The following is a 25,011-nucleotide window of genomic DNA, read 5'->3' on the forward strand; positions in this document are numbered from 1 at the left end:
ATATTTACATGATAAAGCAATTTATAGCAGCGAAGCGGACTTAATAGTAAGCAGCATGGAAATTCAAAAAAGCGGGAATATTTGTTTGGTTTTTTTTTTTTTTTAGGAGCATTAGCAACTAAGGCCATATTGCTCCGGGGATACGCGGTGGTCATTACCTGACCTTTCCACATCCTCCGTATTTGGTGGTCACGGGCTCGAACCCCGGTCTAAATAAGAAGCGTGTGTTACGCACTGCTGCTCCTGCTCACCTGGCTACAGAGGTGCCAGAGGGAATGTAGTGACCTCTATAGTCATATTTAGAATACAAGTGCATGGAGATAATAAGCGTTGGAAAAAGAGAGAGAGACGTGATTGGATAGTATAGCTTTAAATAATAAAGTCATACATAATTAAACATTATCATATTGTGTCAAAAACCATATACACGTAGACCAAAAGATAGGGTTACGTTACAATAAGCTGAATATTAAACGTAACCGAGAAAGAAAATAAGAATTGTAAATATTTTAAGATATAAATAAATTGATAATCTATTCAAATTTTCATGCAGGTATATCCAAGGAAAAATAACTGGTTTAAGTCCATGGAAAAGTAACATGAGATCCAAAATGTGTTGTGTGTGTGTGTGTGTGTGTGTATATATACTATATATATATATATATACAAAATTTGTATATAATATATATACATATATACTATACATACAGGTTGATTCACTACCAGTACGACAAACTTGCAGGAGGTGTAGGTGGCACAAAGACGAATCGGAATCACATGGCATTGCAGGGTCCGAAATGCCTTCGTCATGCGGGAGGTCGCGTGAACAAAGAAGCAAAGAAAAAGAACAGAAACAGCAACTCGTTGTGTAACAGAAATCATTTCAATGACAAGTTTTACACTGGCAAAAAGCCATGCTACAGAAGGTGTTAGAAAGTTCAACCAGAAGCAGTCACACAGGCTTCACAGCGCCGCCGCATGGAATCCTTAACGTTCTGGAAGATTCTTGTGTGTCTTGAATCTCCCCGGCAGCTACAGAGATGCGAGCGACGAGGTCTTCGACCGAATCAATGGGGGGGGGGGTCTCATACACCAATGTTTTCATTTGACCCCAGCAGAAGAAGTCCAGGCATGATAGGTCCGGCGATCTAGCAGGCCAATGAACCAGACCACTACGACTTATCCAATGCTGTCCAAATGTAATGTTTAGGTGTTGGCGGATGTCATTGGTGTAATGTGGGGGAGCCCCATCATGCTGGAACCACATTGAGCGGCACAACGACTGAGGAACATGTGCTTCTTCAATAAGTTTGGGCAGGACTTGCTGTAGAAAGATCAAGTATGCCCTACCGTCCAGACGAGGGGGCAGAAGGTACGGTCCAATGAGGTGGTCTCCAACAATGCAGGCCCAAACATTGACAGAGAAATGGCATTGAGTTGCACATGTTTGCGTACCATGGGGATTCTCCAAAGCCCACAAATGGGTGTTATGTTGATTGAAGGTTCCCTCTCTTGTGAAACTTGCCTCATCCGTGAACAATACGGACGCAGCAAATGCGCTGGCTGCCGCACTCTGTTGAAGAAACAAAGTAGCAAAAGTCCTCCGGAGTGGATAATCCGCAGGCTTCAATGATTGGACGCATTGCAGATGGTATGAACTCATTTGGTTTGTTGACAGTATCCTCCATACAGTGGATTGGGAAATACCCAATCGTTGGCCTATTGCTCGAGTACTCATACTCAGATTGCCTTCTGCAAGACGTAGGACATTCTCCTCATTGTCTGGCATCCTCGTTGTTCGCTCTCGATTCATGGTACCTCTCGTGAAACAACCAGTCTCACATTACCTTCTGTGCACATGTGCGAAAATCGTATGATGAGGAACACGCCTGTGCGGGAAACATTCCTGGTACAAGCGCAGAGCGGCACGCCTGTTACAGTCCGCAGCTCCATATGCAAAGTGCATGTCAGCCAGTTCAACGTTTGAATACTTGTCCATCCTACTGCCTCAGGAACCAGTTCGCAAATGCTGACTTCCAGCGGGATCGCTGTTCACGCGACCTCCCGTTCAACGTCCTCTACCGCATGACGAAGGCATTTCGGACTCTGCAATGCTATGTGATTCCGATTTGTCTTTGTGCCCCCTACACCTCCTGCAAGTTTGTCGCACTGGTAGTGAATCACCCTGTATATATATATATATATATATATACAAGGTGTGAGCCAATAGTTTCCAGAATGAACTTACCTGGTAAGTGATAAACACTATTTTTTCACTTTTTATGAAAGAATTAATAAAATTAGTTTTAGGTAATTTCCAGTACTATCAACTGCATTTCCAATTAAAACAAGGGCATTTTTTTAATATTAATTTCAAACTATTGTGCAATGTAGGGAGACTATGTTGCACGTAGTCTCACTCTTCTCCTGACTGAAAACCAGTCAGGAGAAGAGTGAAGTAATGGTTCTAAAGAGGAGTGGCAAGTTTTACAGATACATTACAATGGAAGGGAAAGAGCTAAAAATGGTTAACAACTTCAAGTATCTAGGAAGCACCATTATAAAGACTGGAGTGATAGATAAAGAAATAAGTAGAAGGATAAAGCGGGCGGGAATTCTATAGGCAGACAAGAGATCTTATCTGGAACAGGAATATACCACTGAAGTGTAAGAAGGCTATATATCAGGCCTATTACATACCAATTCTGACGTATGGATCTGAAACTTGGACTATGAGGAAAAAGGATGAAAGCAGAATTCAGGGAGCGGAAATGAGATTTGTGAGGAGCATAGCCGGAAAGACAAGACGCAACAAAATCAAGAATGATGTGATTAGGGAGAGAATTCAGGTTGAAAAACTTCAGAATAGGATTGAAAGCCCGTTTGAAATGATTTGGACATGTCAAGAGGATGAACAAGAGCCGTTTGCCAAGAAGAATGTTTGATTTACAATTAAGAGAAAAAAGACCAAGGGGGAGACCAAGAATGAGATGGCAAGACATGATAAAGACAGATGTCATTAAGAGAAGAGGAAACTGGAGTGAAATTAATGACAGAGAGAAGTACATGAACAGGGCATGGTGGCGAGGCTTCATACGTTGACCTGTGGAATAGCGGAATGGTGACAGTTGATGATGATTATGTGCAACAACAAATGCAAGCACTATAAAAATTGTGAAATGCAAGACTATCATCTGGATTTATACTACAAAACACTGCACAAAAAAAAAAAAAAATTACAAATGCACAGTAATATCAGTTATGTAAAGTTATTACATGACTTTTTCTCTATATGTGGAAACCTGACATGACCCACATATAAAGTAACTCTGTACATTTTTGATTTTGAAATACAAAAATCTCTTGACTTTACTTAAGTATCTATGGTAGTATCAGACCCCTAATACCTCAAGTTTAAAAACTTCTTTGCATGTGAATATCAAGTATTATAGATCAACCTTCTATTTGACAACCAACAAGACACTTCACAAACATAAGAAAAATAATATAAATAACAGAGATATGCAGACAGTTTGACAAACAAATGTGACCAATTTTGATTTAAAAAATTTGGAGCATTATCATGGCATTATCAATGCTCCAAAACAATGAGCATTACCATCATTTGTGGTTTGAAACATATCATTTGAAACAATGTTTGCACCATGGGATGAACCTGGTCACTGAGAACATTAAGGTAATCAGTGGCAGTAATCTGCCCATTCAAGGTGATGATAGGACCTATAGAATATGTACCTAGATATTTGCTGCCCAAACTGTTATTGATCCTCCTCCATGTTTGACAGTTGGCACAAGATAGTCAGTATGATGCACTTCCTTTGTCATTCACCAAGTGAAAACTCTCCCTGATGTTGGAAACAGTGCTAATGATGATTTGTCTGAAAATAAGACATGTTTCCAATCATCAAGCGTCCACTTTTCGTGCTCCTTAAAACTTACATTGCATCCTCTTTCTATCATTAGCACCAGTAACGAGCAGCTTGGCAATAGTGGCTCTGCCATAAATTTCAGCTTTATGAAACTCTTGTTGAACTCTTTAGCTAGAAACTGGATTGTTGAGATATGCAATAAGTTCTGCAGTTATTTTTCATATCATATCACCTGTTTTATGTTTTTCAGCTACAATCCTTTTCACTGTTCCAGCAGTCTCTTTCAGCCAGCTTTGATTTTCTGCCACAATTGATCATATCAAATTTTGTTTTTTCATACTTGGTGAATGCAGACATCACTTTCGATACATTTGCTCTGGATGCATGAAACCAATCAGCAGTTTTAGTGACCAATGCCCCTATTAAATGTGCATCAACAATTCAACCTCTCTGGAATTCAGACATCGGTCCTTTTCTTCATGTACCTTTTCATATCACCTGTAAATAAATACCAGCTTTTATTGACTTTCCTTCACAGTACTACCTGCAAGAAACAAAAAAAAAAAAAAAAAAGCCATTACAAATACGTCACACAGCGATTACAAAACCTACTACTTTCATATTAGGTGTTTCCATTATTTTGTCCATCCCCTGTGTATTATGTATGCCTATTTCATACAAAAAATTTAAGACATATAGGTAAAAAAACAACAACCCTTTTGGCTAATAAAATCATTACAATCAGCATTCTTCCACACAATGTAAAAAAGAGCTGGGTTTGAATCTTGTCGAGATGGGTGGTGATTTTTACAGATTTTTTTTTTTTTTTTTTTGCACTATGGCCAAGTTAGTCAGTCTTGGCTGAGGTTTTATCTCCCAGTAATTTGGGTTTTTCAATCAGCAAACAAGCAAACTGACCAAACAATACATGCAAATACAGATATCTTGTGGACTTAGCTGCCTTAGTATTTAACACACACGACACAACATGCAAAGATAATTTGGTTTATCCGGTATGTGTTAAGGTAAATTAACACACACACACAGGTATGGTTATTTTAATAAAGAATTAAGACTATAATACAAAAAAGTTATTAAAATATTAAAATCTTCAAAATATGTACACAGATCTGATCTGTTTTTCATGTGTGGGCTCTGAGGTGTATACATGTTTTCTCTAGATCATTACAAGTACATTTCAAATAATGCATCCTTTCATGTATGAACTGTCTTGAAATCAAGTCAGAGGGATGAGTAAAATACTTGATTATACAATAATATAAAACCTTTTATATTAATAAATTGACATTTATTAACAATGCACATAAATTTTTTATAATGATTTTAATTAAAAAATTAAGCCTTCCAACCAAAAATTATATTACACTCAAATTATCACCATTTCGTCTATTTTTAAGATGAGCCTGGATGATGGTAGCATATTCTTCCCTCTCTAAAAGCTCATAAGCCAAAGGAAGCAAAGAGAGAATGAATGAGTGAAATAAAGAGTCACCAAAACAAAACAGATCAATACCCAGCTCAAAGCCCATACCATAATCACACTCATCATTTGCAAACTGGACAAAAGTAATTATTTCCTGTAAGCTGTCCAAATGAATATCCCTGTCCTTGTCTGTTTTACTCTCTACAATCTTTGTAAGAAGCCTCTTCAACTCACCTGAAATAGATATCAATGAATTAAGAAATATGAATCTACAATCATAAAATAAAACTATAATATTCAATCTGTTGTAATGAAATACAGTTAATTATTGTGTAAATTTTTTGTGCCTCTTAATGCAAGATAGTATGAAGCCAATTATTCAAATCTGTCTTTAAAAAAAAACTCAAAAACCATAAACAAAAGCCTGAGAATCCTATTTTTAAAGAAATGAAAACAAACCATTTATTTTTTTTACAACTAATGGCACTTTCAATAAGTACATTTCTTCAATAATCTAAGTACATTCCTGTGAACTGTGAGTGATGGTTAATTTTTATGCATGCGTTCAATGACCTTCAGCTGTAAAATATCAAAAAATGTGCTTTATATGGTAACTTTTATTCTTAATGTATAGAATCGATGGCTTCAGAAGGATGTTAAGCACAAAAGCTGCTGTTGTAGTGTCATGTAACCAAGTTTCATTCTGTTAGCTTTTGTTTACAGTGGGAGTAAGGTGTTATTTTCTCATGTACAGTGTGTGTTCATAAAAGAACAGCATTTTGCAACTTATACGTTCATATGCAATGGTGGCCAAATAGTTTAACAGGAAATAACTGGATGTTGCAGTCCCTCATAAGGTGACAACAGCAAGATGAATAATAACCATTTTCATGATAGTGGAACTGTCCACAACAAGAAACAGAATAGAAACTGTTTTGACCAAAGTTAAGTAGATGAGGATGGAAAAGTTGCAGTGGTCGCCCTCAAAAGGTTTCAGGAAAACTTGCAGTATAATCAGCATTGTTGTAAAGAAGCATATACAAGGTTGGGAAACAGTTACATCACTGTCTATATCATGTTCAGGAGTTTCAGACATTCAGTGATGAACATGGATTAGATAATTCCACATTCATTAATGAATGTCTGTAAATAAATACCCAAAGAAAACCTGCATGTTTTGTGAAAAGTCCTAGCACTCTCAAAATATTGGAATGTGGTGTGCTGTCATGACACCATTCACTGCAATCTCAAAGAAAATTGTGCTTATCATTGTGTGATAGGCCCCATTTTCTTTGAGATTGCAGTGGATGATGCTGTATACAAAGATATTGCCATACACAGTTTATTCCACTCCTTGAGGTGAATAGTTGCAAGTGCTGGATTCAGTAAGATGGCATGATGTGCCACAAGGCTGTAAAAACAAACCATGTTCTTTCTCAAGAGTTCTTCGGTGACTGTCTAATTTTCAAAGGAGTGTGAGAGCTGAAATTCTTTCACATTTGATTGTATTTAACTGTCTAGTGAATGCACTGTAGTATTTTAATAATCAAAAATAAAAAAAAATTAATGCATCTATTATAAATAAGTGAATGTGAATTTTAAAATTCCTGCAGTACGATCTTCAGTTTTGATGTGTATTAGTGACTGTTTTTTAAATGTTAATTTTTTGATAGCATCAGTTTTAGCTTTTATTCTTGCTTTGCATTGCTGTGTAATGTAGTTAGAAAAAATACATATATTTGATAAAAAAAAGTTGTTATTAAAGATATTATTTGTTCTTATTAATCAGTGGTGTCAAAACAAAGTATAAAAGTTATGAACGGCATGATTTTAATACTATTTCTTGTACTTTTTACTGAAAAACAATGAATGGTTGACCAGCATACACCTATACAGCAACAGGACATGTATGAGAGAGAGAGAGAAATAGAGGAAAGGAGGGGGGATTTATATGGTCTTTCTTTCACTGGAGGAAGCAAGGAGTATCACAAGTTGCCAGGAAACTGGATAGCATTTTCTGTGTAGATTCTATTCTATAGCTGTAAAGCTTTCTCACTGATTTTAACAGATTATGGGCCTTATGGTTCTCTTGTTTAGCTTTGTTGCATTCATTATTCCACTAAAAAGTGGAGTGTCTATTATGTCTGCAAGCTGTTTGCGGAATTTCAGCTTTAGTTGCAGTTAGCATCTCATTTCTAATGCATGTTAGAGTATAATCACTCATCTAGCTGCACAGTGCATGCAGCTTTCTGAACCTTCTATTTCACTTTGTTTCATGTAGAGCATGATTTTTAAATAATTTACAGACAGCAGTGAAATGGTTGCTGATGACTGTTTTGCAAAGAAGGCATACAGATCATGAACATACAGAGAGATCAGTTGCTCAGCTTCTGTTTATTAGGAAACAAAATGTATACAGGTATGGGCATCTTTTTTTTATTTAATGAAAACCCAAAACATGAAAGGTATTAGAACCTAAAGTACTGTGCATGGGTTGAAGGCTGAGAAGATATTTGTTGGTATTAGTTGTGAATTTCTGTAGATTGTACCTTTTGGAAAATATGTGAGGAAGGTTGTTCCAGAAAACTGAAGGCGAAGGGATAAATAAATAAGAGAAAGAGTTGGATAGCAAATGGATGCTAACTGTTTGCAGCATATGCTCGAACTATGAAGAGAGTGGAGGAATTACAAATGCCAATTTAGAAAAGCATACAACAAAAACAGAACATCTATGAGACAAAGAGTGAAGAGACATTGTAGAAGACAGGTCATTAATCTAACTGCCCTCTTTTGAATGAAGTTAAGAAGCACGAGAGAAGTTTTGGTAGCACCATTCAAGGTGCAGGAATAATGTTCCATGGTAGGGCAGATTTAAGATTTGTACATAGTGAGTTTAGAAGAAAAGTAATACTGAAAGTGAAAAAGAAAACCCAGGTTCTGTTTTTTTTCAATGCAGAAAAAGCAATATTTGTATACGTATTTATGCCAGGAAAGATTAAAAATCAGGATAATCCCTAATAGAGATATGCGATATTGTCTAGAAATCTGAGTGTCACCAAAGATAAGAATAGGAGCAGTAGACTTCTTTTTTTTTTTGCAATAATTATAGACAGGACTAAGTATTAGTATTAAAGTTAACTAAGTTTACTCTGCCCCAATGGACAATTATCCGGAGATCAACATTTAAAGGATTTTTAACGGATTGGTAGTGGATAATCACAAAGTTGGGGCTGTTTGTGCAAGACATGGGTTCTCAAACTGGGAAGTTGAATGTAATGTGCTATTATCAAAAAAACTATGGACAGTCATTAATACACAAGAGTAAAAGAATAAAAGAAAGAACTGAGCCTTGGGACACACCAGCATTAGTGGAAAAGCTGGAAGGCAGAGAGCCATATACCATCATCTGTAGTGAGTATTCAGAGAGAAAATTAGATACACAAATACAAAAAATAGTTGGCAGGCCATAAGATGGAAACTTACTTAGAATATCTCTAAGCCAAACACAATCAAAAGTTTGGAAATGTCAAAAGAAATAGCTTTAGTTTCATCACATTTTATCATCACAGTTGACAAAAAATGAGTAACATAAGCCAACATATCACCAGTAGATTGACACTGATGGAATTCATGTTGGCAATCTTTGATCAGATGAAAAGTTCTGATAGAGCTTAAGGTTGGTGGTTGATGGATTTCTCCATTACTTGGGAAAAAGGAGAGGCAAGTGCAATGGAGCAATAACTGGAAGAGATGATATGTCATCTCTTTTTAGGAACTGGATGGATACAAGCTGAGTGCCAAGCAGAAGGAAAAGGTGACACAGAACAGAGCCAGCTTGGGAGCACAAGTGGAAAAATGAATCAGGACTTGGAGCTTTCTTGGCATCAAGACTGTTCAGAATTCTTTTAAAATCCTAACAGAAGACAATGGAAGGCACTGAAGAGTGTTCAGTATGACAGAATGTGGTTTTCCCAGATCACTGATACAACAGAACTATCAGGTTGTAACAGAGGTGGCAGTATTGATGGATAGAAGTTTCTGCCAACAGTTTTGGCAAGAGACCAGAATGCTTAACTCGGACAAGAAGCATATTGCAAGCTTCAGTTTATGCAGAAACCGAAGCTGGACATTTTGATGCAAGCCAATTGCAATAGGTCGCCTTCTTATCTTGAACAGCTTTAGCACATTTATTGGAAAACCAATGTTTAGCTAAAGGAAAATATGGTGGGATGCAGAATAAAGGATTTCATTCCTACAAGAGTAATTTCATGAACACAACCTGGGCAAACATTGGGATCAGAAGATTTAAAACAGTAATCCAACCAAGGAAACGAAGAATAAAAATCATATCATCTAATAAAAATCATGCAGCTCATTCCACTTGGCATTCTTGTAATGCCAATTGGCACAAGGCTGAGAATGTAGTATTAGTATTAGACGTATAGTGCAAGGAAGCCACAAGTCTTTGCAGCACCAATCAACAAAAAATAAAGAAAAAAAAAAAGTACAATAGTGCTCAAAAAAATTGTATTACTTGCAAAATTCACTAAATTTCTGTGAAATTCGGCAATATATCATATATGTTCTGCATAGCATTGCCCTTGCATCATCCATCTCTAAAAAACTCTATTAGATGGTGTTACATGCCATACTTGATTGCATCACCATGGCTAAGTTTCCACAATTACCATGTAGGAAAAGCTGCTGCTGTATTGAATGCAGAGGGACATTCTACACTGGTGTGCAAAACTTATGGACCAACACTATTTCTAAAGGTTACAACCACAAAATCTTTACTTAAGGTACTCTTTACTGATGAGAGTAGATTCAGTCTCAGCAGTGATTCTGGACATCAGCTAATCTGGCGAGAGGGTGGCACACGGTATCACTCCGCAAACATCACTGAAAGGGTCGATATGGCAGCCAAGGTGTTCTCATCTGGGGAGGCATTATCTTGGATGGACATACACAACTCCAGATACTGGAAGGCAGTACTGTAACCGGCGCATGCTACTGTACTGAGGTAATCCTTCCCCATGTTTGTTTGTTGTTTGGTTTTTAGGAGCATTAGCAACTAAGGCCATATTGCTCCGGGATATGCGGTGGTCATTCCCTGACCTTTCCGCATCCTCCGTATTTGGTGGTGACGGGCTCGAACCCCGGTCTAATCAAGAAGCGTGTGCTACGCACTACTGCTCCTTCCCACCTGGCTACGGAGTCACCCCTTCCCCATGTGCGTCTGTTCCGAGGTGCCATTGGTCCCGAGTTCGTGTTTATGGATGATAACGCCACACCCCATCGCACTGCAGCTGTTGATATGCTTTTTGAAAGTGAACATTGTTCGTATGGATTGGTGTGCCTGTTCCTCCAATCTAAATCCCATTGAACACATATGGAACGCTCTGGGGAGATGCCTAGTGGCATGTCCACACCCACCAGAAAATGTTCACCAGCTGAAGGTGGTGCTGACAGAGGAATGGATGCTGTTACTGCAAGAACTTATCAACAACATTGTTCTAAGTATGGACAGGCAGTGTAAAGCCTGCACTGACATTAGGGGTGGCCATATCTCCTGCTGAGGACCACCTCTTCTCTTTGTTCCATCTTCGGCAGTGATGCATCTGTATCATGGCAGCCAGTGCTATGTTGCCATTTTTGAATAAAGTCCCTCTGTACCATTTTGTTTCCATTGTTGTGTCAGTGTTGTTTCCTTCATTTCTGTACCTCACGAGGTTCCTTTGGTATGCTTTTCCCATATCCAGTGGCGCCTCCATAGCCAGGTGGGCAGAAGCAGCAATGCGTAGCACATGCGTCTTGATTAGACTGGGGTTCGAGCCCGTGACTATCAAATACGAAGGATGCGGAAAGGTCAGGGAATGACCACCGCATATCCCCGGAGCAATATGGCCTTAGTTGCTAATGCTCCTAAAAACCAAAAATAACATAATAACCCATATCCAGGCCACTCCTATGAAAACCTGACTGGTCCTTAAATTTTGCATACCAGTGTATTTATGAAACAGCTAAAAGGATTTGCTGTAATCAGTCAACAGTGGCATATTTATTATAAAAATTATCGGAACTGACATTCTAAACAGAAAGAAAAGAAGTGGAGTTCACGAATATCTTCTGCAGTGCAGGACAGATTTATGGTCCATTTGTGTGTCTGAAACAGAAGATAGGTCATTGACAGGTCTCAAAACAGCATGGGAGGAGGATACAGGAGGAAAGGCAAATACTGCTACAGTATGTAGATGTCTTTTCTCATCAGAATTAATAGCACATTGATCAGGGAAAAAAGTCAGTTTTGATGCAAAAATTGAAAGCCCAACATCTGAAGCGGACAAAAGAGCAGGATGGTTGGTCTGAGGATCAGCAGAAATGTGTTATTTTCTCTGATTAATCAAATTTCAATCTGCATGGTTTAGACAGTCAGACTGTTAGATGAAGAAGAGGAGAAGAATTACATCCTGACTGTATCATCTGCACAATGAAACACATTCTTGCATCTCAAATGATATGGGGGCCATATTTCACATAGAGGAGTTGGTCATCTTGAATTTGTGAAGGGTACAATGAATACTGAGGTGTACAAGGACATTCTTGAGACAAAATAACTTCCCACAATGTGGAAGTAATTTTGGGGATGTTACTAAAGAAACTTCTGAAATTCCATTGATTATTATGTGCATTATTTGGGTTTAGGATTATGTTTATGTCTGTTTCCAAGAGGTGGTCTATTTTGCAACATTTGAACTTTGTCTTTTCCTTTTTGGAAAGTACAGGAAGAGTACTTATATTATTCTCAGGAGGTATTAAATGATTATATCATCCTTGTTATTGTTATTGTATCATGATTGTAATATGAATCATGATAATATATCATGATTCATATTACAATCTAAAAGTTTTTGTACAAGAATATGCTTGGTAGCACTCTAAAGTCTATTAAAATGGCTTTTCCTCCATGAGCATTACATAAGGCCACTGTGGCAATTCAATCTTTTCTATAGTTGATATAATCTTTTACTGTGCTATCTATCTTTGTAGTTAAGTTTGCTTCCTGAAGATTAAAAACTTTTGAAATGCCACTGATTATTATGAGCATTATTTGAGTTTATGATTTGTTTATGTTTGTTCCCAAGAGGTGGTCTATTTTATGTCATTTGAACTCTGTCTTTTCCTTTTTGGGAAATACAGGACAAATGTCTATATCATCATTAGGATGTATTAAAGGTTTATATCATTCTGGTGTGCATGATCACATCTGTGTTCATGTGTTCAGTATGAAGCTGCTGTTGTTTCCTAAATGTATCAGAGCATTGGGATTTTGAGATTGGCTGAGATGTTGAGGATGCATCTAGTGGAGCTATGATCAAGTATTGGGCGACTGTATTAGGTTGCTGCAATAGGGGGATATTGTTAGGAAGACAGGACTGAGCTGGCCCAATTCAGAATGCATATATTCAGAAAGAATGAGGTATTAATTTGAGTTGCAAATTCTGTTGGAATATTTATGCATCTCATCCAGATGCCACAGTCCTCTGAACATGCAGACTAGACACAGTATCCCAAATGTCCGCTAAAGTTTGGACATTTGGGATATCGCAGGATGCTGCTGTCTGAATATACTCTGAAGATCTACAGGAATCACAAAGCCACTGTAGACTGTTTATGAATGGCATATTCTTGGCATTTCAAACATCTAATAAAATCTGATATGTATGATATGATAATACTTCACAATTTAGGTATTCTGCCTTTGTTTCTGGTGGATCAGATGAACTGAAAGTGATTTATAACATTTCATGTTGGTATATATTCTGTCTCGTTCAGTAGGATTCTCTTGGACTGGATGTTCTGATCCTGTAGCTCTCGAGAAATTTTTATTATCTGTGACATGTAGGTCCCACTCTGATATGACCCCTTTTGAAGTATTCAAGGTGGCATGAGGTGACCTTAATCAAGATTCCTCCACACATTGTCATCTACAACAAATCATTCTGAATGTCTTAATTTGTATTTTAAATTAGCAGGTTTGGTTTGGTTTGGTTTGGTTTTTTAATGGCGCATTGGCAGCTAAGGCCATAATGCGCCAAGACAAATTTAAAATCTTATTAAACATTTTGGTAGCAAAGGCTACCACGTCAAACAATTAATTATTATGTTTAAAAAGGTATAAAAGTAAAAGCATAAAACTCAGATCTTTGTATAAACATTAATAAATTGTAAAAAGTTAAAAACGTCAGACATATTGTCTCTGTCACATATTATCTGACTGAGTGTAAATGGCTCAGTCAAATTATTAAAATCAGTAAAACACAAGCGTCGTGCTTCAATAAAAACAGGACATTCTACAAAAATGTGATTGACGGTTAAAATTACATTACATATCTCGCACATAGGTGGGTCATCCGCCCTCAGCAAGTAGGAATGCGTTAGATGACTATGACCTATGCGGAGCCGAGCAAGAACAACTTCCTCTCTTCGGTCCCTGCGTAGACTGGACTGCCATTGCGCAATTACAGGCTTAATACGATGTAATTTATTTGTGGCCTGTCCGTGCCAAGAATCTTGCCATTGGGAGAGTAATTTAGAACGTATTAGTTGCCTGTAGTCTGTATAGGGGACTGACAGACAATGATTATCCAGGGAAATGGCTGATTTAGCAGCGGCATCAGCCGATTCATTTCCCCGGATCCCAATGTGGCTTGGGATCCAGCAAAAGCGAATATCATATTCCAATTCTATGAGAGAAAAAAGAATCTGCCGAATCCTGGACAGGATCGGATGAGGGTTAAAACTCACCGATACCAGAGCCTGTAACGCGCTTGATGAATCACAATAAATCATATACCTCTGGTAGTCGCGATTTTTAATGTGATCTAGGGCTGATTGTATTGCATGCAACTCAGCAGTATAGATGCTAGTTTCTTGTGGGATCTTATAGGATAATGTTTTGTGAGGGAGCACAACAGCAGATCCCACATGACATTCTAACTTTGAGCCATCTGTATAGATTGGCAGAAAGTCAGAATACTGCTGTCTATGTGATGCAAAGAGTTGCTGGTAGACAGATGGCGGTGTCGTAGCCTTCTCCCAGATCTTAAGGGAGAAGTCGCAAGTTGGAAAATAAGCATGCCAGGGTGGAAAGAATTGCCTTGGTGACTGGGCAACGTTGTCTACCGACAAGTTGAGCTCATTCAGCAGCCCTTGAATGCGAATACCAAAAGGTTTGTTGGCAGTCCGACGGGTGTTGTAGAGGTTTTCCCAGCGCGGCTCAAAAACGGATGGCCACGTGGGATGATCGTGCAGGGATTTTAATTTGAAGGCGTACTGTAGGGACAACTGCTTACGTCGAAGAGAGAGAGATGGTTCATTTGCTTCAACGTAGAGGCTTTGGACAGGAGATGTGCGAAATGCTCCAGTGGCTGTCCGGATGGCTTGATGGTGGATTGGATCTAACCACCGAAGTGCACTATCTCTAGCAGAACCATAAACCTGAGACCCATAGTCGAGTTTGGAACGAACAAGTGCTCGGTAAAGGCGAAGAAGGGTAGAACGATCTGCGCCCCATGAAGTTGATGAAAGGGCACGAAGGATGTTAAGCCCTTTGACACATCTTGTCCTCAGCTGACGAATGTGTTGTAAAAATGTCAGCTTTTTGTCGAAAATAAGTCCAAGGAATTTGAATTCTGCTACAACTGGGATGTTATTTTGCCCAAGCCTTAATTCTGGGTCAGGATGAAGATTACGTTTGCGACAGTAGTGTACACAAACGGTCTTCTGTGATGAAAATCTGAACCCATTAGCCAAAGACCAAGCTGTGAGACGATCAATGGTTTTCTGCAGTTGCCTTTCAATGACCCTCATATTGCATGAATTGCAAAATATGGCAAAGTCGTCTACATAGAGGGCATTGTTTACAGTGGGTGGAAGTTGTTCTGTGATAGAGTTTATTTTGATTGCGAAAAGCGTAACACTTAGAACGGATCCTTGTGGGACTCCCTCTTCCTGAGAGAAAACTCGAGAGAGGGTGGATCCTAAACGGACTTGAAACTGGCGATTCGAAAGAAAGTTTTTAATAAAAACAGGAAGGTTACCTCTAAGACCAAAGTTATAGAGGTCTTTTAAAATTCCAAATCGCCAGGCTGTGTCGTACGCTTTTTCAATATCAAAGAAAACTGCTACCAAATGCTCGGATTTAATAAAAGCATCACGAATGGACGTTTCCAATCGGATTAAATGATCCAGAGTGGATCTATTTCTTCGGAAGCCGCACTGTGTCCTGGAAAGCAGACCATTTGTTTCTAAATACCATACGAGGCGTGCATTAACCATTCTTTCCAGGACTTTGCACAAACAGCTTGTCAGAGCAATAGGACGATAATTACTTGGATTGCTAGGATCCTTTCCTGGTTTTGGGAAGGCAAGAACGATTGCTTTCCGCCAGGAGTCCGGAAATTGTTTATTAAGAAAAATTCTGTTAAACAGAATTAAAAGGTGATCCTTACATTGTGGTGTGAGGTGTTTTACCATTTCGTAGTGGATGTCATCGGGCCCCACAGCACTTGCGTGCGTGAGAAAGAGTGCAGCATTTAACTCCTCCTGTGAAAAGGGCTTGTTATACGATTCAAGCCCTTTTGAATAGAAGTTCAGGGGGTTTTTCTCATTTTTCTCTTTCAGGGCCAAAAACTCTGCGGGAAAAGATGTTATTGCAGATATTTTTGCAAATGTTTCCCCTAGAGTATTTGCTACTGCAGTTCGATCTGCAATTGGACATCCATTATGCTCGAGGATCACAGAAGGGCATGGTGGATATTTTCCCTTCATTTTCCGGATCTTATCCCAGACTACTTTTGAGCTAGCAGCCTGAGTTATGGAAGATGTAAAATGAATCCAAGATTTCCTTTGGCTCTGACGTCGTACATAACGCGCTTTCGCACGTGCACGTTTAAATGTTATTAAATTTTCAGTTGTGGGATATCGGCGGAATATCCCCCAGGCTTTGTTTTGGGCTTTTTTTGCTGCTGTGCATTCAGAATTCCACCAAGGTTTCGGATAGAGTGGGAACCGGCTAGATGATTTTGGGATTGCAATTGCAGCTGCTTGGACAATTGTTTCTGTGACGTACACAACTGCATCATTGATTGGCACCTGACTGACTGTAGCGATGTCAAGATTTGCCAGATGTTGAAAGGCATTCCAGTCAGCCTGATCAATCTTCCACCGCGGTAAACTAAATGGAAGACACGGTCTACCACTAGTTAGGGTGATTATCACGGGGAAGTGATCGCTTCCATATGGGTTCTCCTCTACCTCCCAAGCAAGTGAAGGAAGGAGAGAAGGGGTGCAGATAGAAAGATCAATGGCAGAGAAAGTTCGGGTAGGCATGTGGAAGAAGGTGTTTGTTCCCACATTTAGGAGGGAGAGATCATTGTCAGTGAGCAGATGCTCTATGACTCGTCCCCTTCCATTGATGTCAGCACTACCCCACAGAGTGTTATGTCCATTGAAATCCCCAAGAATTAAACAAGGGGAAGGCAATTGCATGATAAGATCATCAAGGTCTTTCTGGGGGATGTCAGTCCCAGGTGGCAAATAAACAGAGCAGACAGTTAATAAGAACCCCACTGTAAGGCGAATTGCTACAGCTTCAATGCTAGTTGTAAGCTGCAAAGGCTGAAATGGGATCTGGTTGCCGACGAGGATTGCGACTCCTCCGTGGGCAGGACCATCCACAATTCTATCCTTACGAATGATGGTAATGTTATGCATGGTGGGGTCATCATTTGCCTTTAAATAAGTCTCCTGTATGCAAAAGCAAACTGGTTTGTGCTTTTGCAGGAGTGCCTTGATGTCGTCAGTATTTTGCCGGAATCCACGACAATTCCACTGTAGGAATTTAGCCATTATTTGGACTTGGTGGGTCCATCAGGCGGCTTCCGAGGTGCTGAGGGCTTAATTTTGTCAGTCTTGGATTTCTCTTTCTTGGGGAAGTATGGACGCTGTCCTGTGTCCATTTCTTCCTCAGCGAAGAGTTCCAAAACTGACTCATCATGTACCTCCTTCTGCTCGACATCCATGTTTTCCTGGGTACTAGGTGTTACTTCCCCTTTCTTATTCTTTTCTTTTGCTTTTGTTACTTGTGGAGCATTAGGAGGTATCGATATAGGAGTGGCAGCTGATTGGTCCTTCTGTGCAGGTTTTTGGGAGCTTAAAAGATAACGTGCAATGGGAGTAAATGATTCTTTTGGAGGGACAGACATGTCCGTCTGAGTCCCAATCGAACATCTCCCTGCTACCTTCTGGGCGTAGGTAGATTTTTTGATGTTAAGAGGTTTCACTGCTTTTCTTGCCTCCTGGTACGATATGTTTAGCTCTGCCTTCAGCCGTTGAATCTCTTTTTCTTCTTTCCACCTCTGGCATGCCCTTGAATAGGCTGGATGTTCTCCCTCACAGTTAATGCAGGTGGGTTTAGTGGCTGAACATGCTGTTGTTTCGTGGTCCTTTGCACCGCACCGGGCGCATGCAAGGACTCCACGGCAGGCCATTTGAGAATGTCCATACTTCTGACATTTAAAACACCGTAATGGGTTCGGAATGTATGGACGTACTGGACAGTTGATGTATCCAGCTTTAATCTCATCAGGAGGTTTGGGAGAGTTAAAAGTCAGGATAACACTCCTGGTTTTAACAATTTTCCCATCCCTTCGCGCAGTGATTCTCTTGACGGCAGTAACTCCCTGTGGTTTTAATTCGGAGCAGATTTCCTCCTCGGTGACGTCGAGAAGGTCCCACTCCGAAATGACACCTCTCGATGAATTTAGTGTTCTGTGTGGTGTCACTGTTATGGGTATACCTCCGATTGATGTTACTCGGAGTAGATGTTCAGACTACCCGTCATTTTTTGTTTCAATCAAGAGGTCCCCAGAACGGAGCCTCTTAACTGACTTGGGTGTACCTGCTAACCCATCCAACCCTTTTTGTATAAAAAAGGGCGACATTTTACCAATCGGTGTTTCATTGGTGGAATGCATTATTAAGAACCTTGGGACAGGCCCTGATGGTAGATCGGTTCGCTGCCTCTTTGTAGCAATAATGCTATCTGCCTCTCCGTCATTATTTTCAGATAGGGACCGGGTTGGGGCCCCTGAAGGAATACGTTTATCAGGATTCATGAAGTTATTTAAATTGTTCAGTGCCCGGGCTCCCCACCCACCACGGAGCCCAAAGGGACGCCCACTACCCGGCATGCAATAAATGCGCTCGGGAGTGGGACGCCAGGGCTACCCAGACACTATACCCGCACCGCCGCCAGCCTGAATCCTGTCCCTCGGACCATGAGGGTAGGGGCGTGGCATTGACACGGTTGACCCTCGCAGGCGAGCCTACTAGCCGATTGATCCTAGCCGGGCCTTCCAGGACCACCCGTCTTGTCGAAGCAGGGGCCAAAGTGGTGTATTGAAGCTGGGCCCCTCAACCACCAGGATCCCCCTTTCCGAATTTCCACGGGTCGCAGCGCACGGCAAACACGCCGGATTCCATTGATGTAAGCCTGGAACCTGGGCTGTGGGCGTTGGATCCCAGTGATGCTGCTGGACTTCCAGACTAGCATCACTGGGAGGTCCCCTCACCACGTACAGGTGCCCACGTCGAGGGGAAATTAGCAGGTCCTCAGATTTTAGACACCAAGCTATTTTGGTGAGCTGGTAGAATTTTCTAAACATTTCTATATTAAGAGGGGGAGAGCCCTCTGTTCAGTTTGTTAGAGAGTGGGAAGTTGGTCAAAACTGCACTGTCTTTTGATGTTTGGCAGTTGAGAGCTTCTGAATGTCTAGAAGATACCATCTAGTCCATAGGCCCATTTTTTTCACATATTCCAAGATAACTTCTTTTTACCTGAGGAGTGGTGTTAACTGGTGACCAAGGGGCTTGCTGAGTTAGCACGATTAGTAAACAAAAATGGTGAAAGGTGGTTGGTTTACCTCTTCATGTATTCACCTAGTTCTTAAAGAAAAATGTTACATTAACAAAAAAGGAATAAGTGAAAGTTACCTTATTAAAAATCTTATACAGAGAAATTTGATAAATACTTGGCACTCAGATTAATGAGAGATACCATGGTTACAAACAATTTTAAACAATTCACTGATTTTTAAAAAGCTCATGTTTATAATAAATGTTTTATTGATTAAAAAAATCTAAACTTACTATCAGATTGAGGTAGTGGCCTATATCCAACATCATTATGAATAGGCACAACTATTCCTGCTCCATGAAATGTTTTAGTCACCATACATTTATTCCTTGTCATTATCTGGGCTGTTTTTTTATCTAATGAAAAATTTCTTGATTTGGCAAATTCCTGTAACTTTGAATGCAACTGCTTGAGATCAGAGTTTTGTTTACTATTCTTCTTTAATACAGCAGAGATTTCAGCCCTGAAACAAATGAGTGCTTGTGTGTGTACATATATACAGTTATTAAGTTATTATTATATACACTCAGTGGTCACTGACTTATGGCCACCTACCTAATAGCATGTTGGGCCACCACACAGATGTTATTTGTTGTTATTTGGTTTTTAGGAGCATTAGCAACTAAGGCCATATTGCTCCGGGATATGCAGTGGTCATTCCTTGACCTTTCCGCATCCTCCATATTTGGTGGTGACGGGCTCGAACCCCGGTCTAATCAAGAAGCGTGTGCTACGCACTGCTGCTCCTTCCCACCTGGCTACGGAGGCGCCCCACCACACAGATAACAGCTGCTATTCACCTAGGCATTCATTCCACTAGATGTATAAAAGCCATGCTGCCTGCAAGGTTTTCCACAGTGTTGGAATAGATGGCAGATGCCTGTCTGCATGCCTCATTTCTCATTCCAAAACATCCCACAGGTGTTCAATTAGATTGAGGTCAAGTGAACTTGGAGGCTAATCAAGAATAGAATGGTGATATCTTCACTGTGTTCCTCAAACAACTTGTGCACAGCGTGAGCCCAATGACATGGTTTCCTAAGAGCTGCTGGCAGACCTCACCAGAGAAACGTTGGTTCATACAGACCTGAGGTACTAGTTCTTGCTAGGAAAATGTGCCCCACATTAAGCAACCACTGACACTTGCTTGGATAGTGGGCACTGTCCATGATGGGCCTATGGACTCGTGTTGTTTGTGCCACATACAAAGACATCCTTCGGCAAGTTGCACCAGGTATTTGGACTTATCTGACCAACACATTCATTTACACTCCTCCAGTGTTCAACCAGCATGTTGTTGACACAGCATTCACCATCGATGATGATCAGCAGTGAGGAAATGATGTCTCTTGTCGTCTGCTGTGGAACCCCATATGTCTGAGTGTGCAGCACATCATTTGGGATACTGTTCTTGCCTTCCCCATATTGCATTGCATTGCAGTGTTAACTTTTGCAGAGTGACCTGCCATTCAACAAGCTGCACCTTTCATTTACCATGAACATCTACCTTGCATTTACAGTTCTTTCAGTGGGAAGTGGTTTGACCTGTTCAACACCATTCTTTGTACACCTTAACCACAGTGGGCAGTGAGTAACTGACAAGAAGTGCTGTTTCTAATATCACACCACCCAATGCACAAGTTCCCACAATTATGCATTTTTGAAACTCTGTGATATTTTTACTATGTCCTATAACTGCTACTTTATCACTTTCACTTTTACCACTGGGATACCCATTTTGTTCAAAAATTCGGTCACTGAAATGGCATGACCAGATGCAAATTACCAGTGCTCTAGTGTACGAGGTGTGTCTAAAAAGTAATGAGACTGGTGCTATAAAATTTTTTATTAACAACTGAACTACAAATCAACCTTATCCCCTTCAAAATAGTTCCCTTGGGAAGCCATACACCGCCAGAGATGTTGCTCCCACTCCTGGTAGCAGTGCTGGAAGTTTTCAACTGAAGGTGCCTTCAGCTGATCTGTCACGATCTTTTGGATGTTGTCCACAGTTCCAAAATGGCAGAATTTGAGCTTGGGGAAAAGGAAGAAGTCAAATGGACTCGGATCAGGCAAGTATGGGGGCTGTGGAACCATTAGGATACCCATTTTGTTCAAAAATTCGGTCACCGAAATGGCAGTGTGACAGGGAGCATTGTCGTGATGCAGCATCCAAGAGTCCGCAATCTCCAGCGGGACACGATTAATCCTTTTTCTGAGTTGTTCAAGGACCTCATGATAGTACTGTTGATTAACTGTTTGTCCTTGAGGCACAAATTCCTTATGAACAATACCTTGACTGTCGAAAAAACAAACGAGCATGGATTTGATTTTCGATTTGCTCATTCTTGCTTTTTTCAGGCACGGTGAGTTGCTCGTGTGCCACTCTGAACTTTGTCATTTGGTTTCGGGATTGTACTCAAAAATCCATACTTCATCACCTGTTATGACATGTTTGAAAAAATTTTCATCATTTTCAATGCGTTCAAGAAGGTCCAGGCACACATTCGTTCGGTTTTCCTTTTGTTCATTGGTGAGGTTTTTTTGGAACCAGTTTTGCACAAATTTTCCGCATGCCCAATTCCTCAGTCAAAATGTTGTGAACGGTTTGGTGATTCAAATTCAACTCACTATCGATCGTTCTGACTGTCAAATGTCGATCAGACCTCACAAGAGACCTCACTCTGGTCACATTTTCGTCTGTTTTTGAGATCCAAGGTCTTCCAGAATGAGGTTTGTCTTCCACACTTTCATGGCCATCCAAAAATGCTTTATGCCACCTAAAAACCTGTGCCCTCGATAGAGCATGCTCTCCCTAAGCCCGTTTTAATTTTTCGTAAGTTTCTGTTGCATTTCGTTAAGTTTGACGCAAAATTCGATAGTGCAATGCTGCTCGAGGTTTCCTTTTTCCATTTTCGTAATGCGTTACTACTACACACTTACACAACTTGCTGTTAAGTCAAAGGTGTTAAAGCTATTGAGTTGAAACTTGCACTGAACATTAAGTAAGAATGTACGTCTTGGTTGGTGTCAGAGGCATGGCTACAGTGTTGCCAGTTTTCGAGCCACATGTTCAGTCTCATTACTTTTTAGACACACTTCGTATGAAGTTGTTCGGCTTTTATGCTGCCAGCTATGTGGCACAGTCTGACAGATGGGGGTGGCCACAATTCAGTGATCACTGAGTGTATTAATAATTTTCATATATAAAAATTTCATATATAATATTTCATATTTAATTATCATATAGAAAAATAGCAAATGTTTTGGTAACCTAGTAACCTAAGAAAGGTTTTGGGGCAGGAAAGAGAGAAATGTTCATCTCTCTCTCTCTCTCTCTCTCTTTCTCTCTCTCTCTCTTTACTAGTCCAGTATATATCTATCTGTGAATAGAACAACCCACTCATTGGCTTTGGTGTACTGTCAATCAAACAGCAAGCTGTGTTTCTTTGGCCAGCTCAGAATTCTGGCTAAGAAATAATGTTATTTAACATATATCTTTGGTCTGTTATAAACACTGATGAGCTTATGAAGGTTTATAACTGAATAGGTTAGATTATGTAATCTTAAGTTATCCTAATTTTAATTAGATTAATTAGTATTAATATTAATAGTGGCAAATGATGCAAGAAACCAATCTTATACAGCATCAGCCAAAAAAAAAAAAAAATCCCCATTTCACCTTTCCATCCCCCCAATAGTTTGTCTAGTTCTTCCTTGAATTTAATTTATTCAAACTACCCACTTCCACAATAATGGACGGAAGCTTTTTCTAGCAATCAACCACCCATTGGTTAAAAGCAAACTTCCACACATCTGTTCTGCAACCATCCTTCCTTAATTTGAATTTAAGTCCCCCTCATGTGCACAGTCTGAGCAAGAGGAAGAATCTATTAGCATTGGATTTGCACAAGCCATTCAAAGCCTTAAACACCTCAGTCAGATCATGTCACAGGTGCCTAGACTCCAGATGCTGGAATTTGCAGAACTGCAGTCTTTTTTGGTGAGAGCATCACTTTATTCTCCTCATTGCCCATTTCTGTGCCGATTCTATATCCTTCCTAAAACGAGGCTTCCAGAGCTGTATGCAGTACTGAAGATGTGGCCTGACCTTATACAATAGGATAATTACCTCCTTATCCCTGGTAGATAATTAATTATGTTAGTTAAATCAAATGAATTTGGGTTAATTATAAGACAAGAATTCTGCCTCTTAAATTTTTTTGTGAAAATATCACAAACCAGCCAATGAGATGTTAAATGACATATAAATGATAAATACACTAGACAAATGACTGGGTGACACATCTGCTGTCAAGATTGGGATTTTAGTCTTTCATTCTAGTCTGTTGCAATTTTTATGGAGACAAGATGTGATCCTGCCCTTCTCAATTTTTGCACATCTATCCTGCAACCATCCTCATTAAGTTTACTCTATCCATTTAAAGCCTTAAACACTTTAATCAGGTCTCCTTGCAAGTGCTTAGTTTTCAAGCACTAAAGTCGTTTGTGGCAAGCGTATCCCTTTGTGTGTTCTTGACTCATCTCACTGCTCTGTTCTACACCTGTTATAAGTGACCCACATCTTTCATATGAGGCTTTCCGACCTGTATGCAGCAGTCAAGATGTGGCCTAACCATTGCCAGTGGTTTTCAATCGGGGTGTCGTGTAATTTAGGTTTAAGTTATTTAAAGTTATTATTATTATTTTATTTTATTTTTTATTTTTTGAAATTTATACATTTATTTCATTATAAAAAGGTTTACGGTATCCATTGTACCATACCTTTTTAATTTTGTGGTGATCTATAATTGATCTTTATTTAGTACCTCTATATAAAGAATAAAATTATTATATAGGTATATATTAAAAGGTCGAAAACTACTGTGTTAGGTATTTCTTTTGGCCTAGGAGTGCCGTGAAAAAATTACTGGGACACTATGGGCACCATGAACCAAGAAAGTTTGGGAACCTCTGCCTTATACTATGGGATAATCACCTCTTTGTTCCTGATGGCAAAGTTCCTGCTGACAGAACCCTATGAACTGTTCTGGCAGCCAGCTTGTGCTGTACAAAGAACTTCATGTCAGACTGTACAATTATGCCCAGTCTCTTTCATTCTCCACCACCTTGAGTGTGGTACCACACTCAAGGTGGTGGAGAATCTGGTATGTTATTCTTTAGTTGCCAAGTATTAGTCAATATGTAGTTGAAACAAATTGAAATATGAATAAGGGCATCATTACACATCATCTCATAGTGTGAAATCCTTCAAAAGTTGCCTTCCTGCTGCACTTCAAATAAGTAAATGTTCTGGAATAGAGAATTCTACCATTACTTATTCTCAGTTCAATACCACCACCCAGATGGCCATTTTGTGGTCAGCTGTTCCCTCATCAGTGGATGGTTAGGTACTCAATGTGCAAGAGTTGACAACCCAGCTGTGACTTATTTCTATAATATGAGATGCCAAGAGGTGTATATCCTGTCTGAAAATTAATTAAATAAAAATTAAGAAAAAATGAAACAGAATAACATTTATACAAGTGGAGCCCAAAATGTAGTACCCAAAACTGCGTAATGTGTAGTGTTTTGGTGGAGGCTGCTGCAACCAAAATATGGGTTGAGAGCTGCATTATTTTTGCTTACATTAAACTATATCACAGAACTTAGAAGAATAATGGCACTACATAATG

At 39.6% G+C, this 25,011-nt stretch overlaps 1 protein-coding gene across 3 annotated transcripts in view; it reads right to left on the reverse strand.

The window, feature by feature from the left end:
* Window positions 1–5,256: 5,256 nt before the first annotated feature.
* Window positions 5,257–25,011, reverse strand: part of Hpf1 (Histone PARylation factor 1) — a 56,981-nt gene continuing 37,226 nt past the window's right edge. For all 3 annotated transcript variants that reach the window (XM_090388123.1, XM_090388124.1, XM_090388125.1), the window contains exons 6-7: window positions 19,549–19,778; window positions 5,257–5,568 (exon numbers count right to left, since the gene is read on the reverse strand). In XM_090388123.1, coding sequence (XP_090244249.1) covers window positions 5,267–5,568; window positions 19,549–19,778 — 532 coding nt within the window. In that variant the 3' untranslated portion in view covers window positions 5,257–5,266. The remainder of the gene's footprint in view (window positions 5,569–19,548; window positions 19,779–25,011) is intronic.

Source organism: Mastigoproctus giganteus, chromosome 13, assembly GCF_048544385.1.
Source record: "Mastigoproctus giganteus isolate SK-2022 chromosome 13, ASM4854438v1, whole genome shotgun sequence".
Lineage (NCBI taxonomy): Eukaryota > Metazoa > Arthropoda > Arachnida > Uropygi > Thelyphonidae > Mastigoproctus > Mastigoproctus giganteus.